General features: G+C 43.2%; 1 protein-coding gene across 1 annotated transcript; it reads right to left on the minus strand.

Annotated features, from left to right (window-relative positions):
- Window positions 1–285: 285 nt before the first annotated feature.
- SARC_14118 (hypothetical protein) lies at window positions 286–2,434 on the minus strand (the record flags this gene model as incomplete). Its single annotated transcript, XM_014291750.1, has 2 exons — window positions 2,227–2,434; window positions 286–520 (listed from the first exon to the last, which is right to left on the minus strand). Exons 1-2 carry the CDS (start codon window positions 2,412–2,414, stop codon window positions 286–288), a joined length of 423 nt encoding a protein of 140 aa, XP_014147225.1. The 5' UTR covers window positions 2,415–2,434.
- Between the last annotated feature and the right edge of the window lie 233 nt (window positions 2,435–2,667).

The raw sequence follows: 2,667 nt of genomic DNA on the forward strand, positions 1-2,667 counted from the left end.
TGTCTCCGACTCAGAATGGTACTTTCTAAGTGGACGAGGAAAGGTGAACAGAACCAAACGGGAACAGGTAAGTGATAACATAGCACGGAACAGGTGAGTGATGATATATCACGGGGTTATGGTTACGGTATCACAGAGCTCACGAACAAGAAAGTAACCAGGCAAAGTCTTACGAACAAGAAAGTAAACTGGCCACAGCTTTGTAAGGGGAGGAAGAAAGGTGAACAGAACCAAACGGGAACAGGCAAGTGATAACATAGCACGGAACAGACAAGTGCTGATATATCACGGGGTTATGGTTACGATATCACAGAGCTGACGTACAAGAAAGTAACCAGGCAACATCTTGGTTAGAGCCGTAGTTTCGCTGTGGGAGACGGTCTTGATGATGAAGTTGTCGTCTGGCGACAGATAGAACAGACTGCCACTGGCGCCTGGATTGCTGAGTTCCTGCAGAGGTGACGTGCACAAAGACAGCAAGAAGTCCGCAGGTTTGATCCCGTAAGCGTCTCGGAAGTATCTGCAGTGGTGCGATGGGGTGGTGTGATGTCTGTGTCAAAACTTCGTGTGTAGTGAGGGGATGTGATGTACGTGTCAATCCTTCGTGTGTGGTGAGGAGGTGTCATGTCTATGTCAATCCTTCGTGTGTGGTGAGGAGGTGTGATGTCTATGTCAATCCTTCGTGTGTAGTGAGGAGGTGTGATGTCTGTGTCAATCCTTCGTGTGTAGTGAGGGGGTGTGATGTCTGTGTCAATCCTTCGTGTGTGGTGAGGTGGTGTGATGTCTATGTCAATCCTTCGTGTGTGGTGTGGCATGTATTTATGGGAGGGTGGGGTATGCACACGCCGTGTTGTATTGCTCGCCTTCTCATTCACGCAGAGGTGCTAGGAATAGATGCTTTATACTGTGGCGTTAAGTCTCAACAGTAGCGTGCTGCTAAGTGGTACGCACGGGATGTGGAAAAGGGCTGCGGGATTGAGGGTGTGAGGGTAGTCTGACAGTCGCATGTCGTGCAAAAGGATATATTAGTAGGCTGTATCTGTATATTCTAAAAAAGGTAAACAAGTACCTGTGTATTCTAATAATAGTTATTATATCCACGTCAAGACCTGCTACAGCTATAATCATGCATTATTCCATATAAAAAAGTTATATAAAGATACTCTGAATCGATAAGTTTCCGATTCTAACATATGCCTGTATTAGGAATAATATACATTGGCGTACTGAAGGATGGATATATGACACAGTCACGAGGTAGATATAATAAGAGCACCTGCACATCAAAGGGATCCAGCTAACACTTCCGCGGCTATTTCACTCGTACATCAATGCGTATAATCATTGCAAAATGGATAACTGCAACGGAGACACACGATAACGTCGGAACAAATAGGAGAGGAACTCGGCCTTAACCAGTCCATGCTCACAGATTGACAGTGAAGACGCGAAGACGGACAATTAGGCCTACAACAGATCGAGAAAGGCTACACACAACTAATCCCCATATCAAACAATACGCAAGCGATAGAACATACATAGCACAAAAGGTCATTAACCATACGTACACACACGGATACTAAAACCTTCATCATAGGCTGGTACTGTAATTCATAGGTACATCACAGGGTAGTACTGCAATATATAGGTACATCACAGGGTAGTACTGTAATTCATATGTACATCACATGGTAGTACTGTAATCTATAGGTACATCACAGGGTAGTACTGTAATTCATATGTACATCACAGGGTAGTACTGTTATTCATAGGTACATCACAGGGTAGTACTGTAATTCTTAGGTACATCACAGGGTAGTAATGTAATTCATAGGTACATCACAGGGTAGAACTGTAATTCATGGGTGCATCACAGGGTAGTACTGTAATTCATAGGTTCAGAATTTTCATAGAGTTAAAATGAAAACAGGTATAAGAACCGGACTCGCTAAGAACTCGGGCGCTACAGGATACTCACATGCCCACGCTCAACTGCCTATAGTTTCCGTGCACACAGCACATGCCGATAGAAACTACATATACAACCATAACAGGCTTTAAATATGATACGAACTCTTTCGTACAAGCAGCACATACCTATACGAAATACACCTACAAACATAACTGGCTGAAAGTAGGATACGAAAACACTGCAGATCCCGATAGTAGTCGCTCGTATGCACACAACATAAACCCGCCAGTCTGTGCGGCCCTATATTCGCTCACCTGAAGGCTTTGGGTGCATATGTGATGAATGAGAAATCTGGTTGACTGTGCGCCGGGGTGAACTGTGTCCCATTTCTCGGGCACCAGGTGCTCTGGACCTCTTTGAAGTCCTTCATTAGTATATCTTTTTGTTCCTTGGGTGTGATCGACCCTATCGCCACTCCTAACCCGAATTGTATGCCGCTCATAATTTCATTGGATTCAGCCTATATTTATTTTCAAGGTTGGGGAGAGATTATAATTTGAGAAACATCTTGATGAAAAAACTGTACAATTAGTAGTATGAAGTGTTCGTAATAGAACTATAAAAACCAAGAGGCGATAGTGTCGCAAAATTTGGAAAGCTGTCAGTGACAAATATACCCTTAGTAAAATGAAAATATATACAATATCATAAATGTCACGGTAAGTCATACCAAAATGTGTTTTAGTTCTATATAT

Source organism: Sphaeroforma arctica (assembly GCF_001186125.1).
Source record: "Sphaeroforma arctica JP610 unplaced genomic scaffold supercont1.4175, whole genome shotgun sequence".
NCBI lineage: Eukaryota > Ichthyosporea > Ichthyophonida > Sphaeroforma > Sphaeroforma arctica.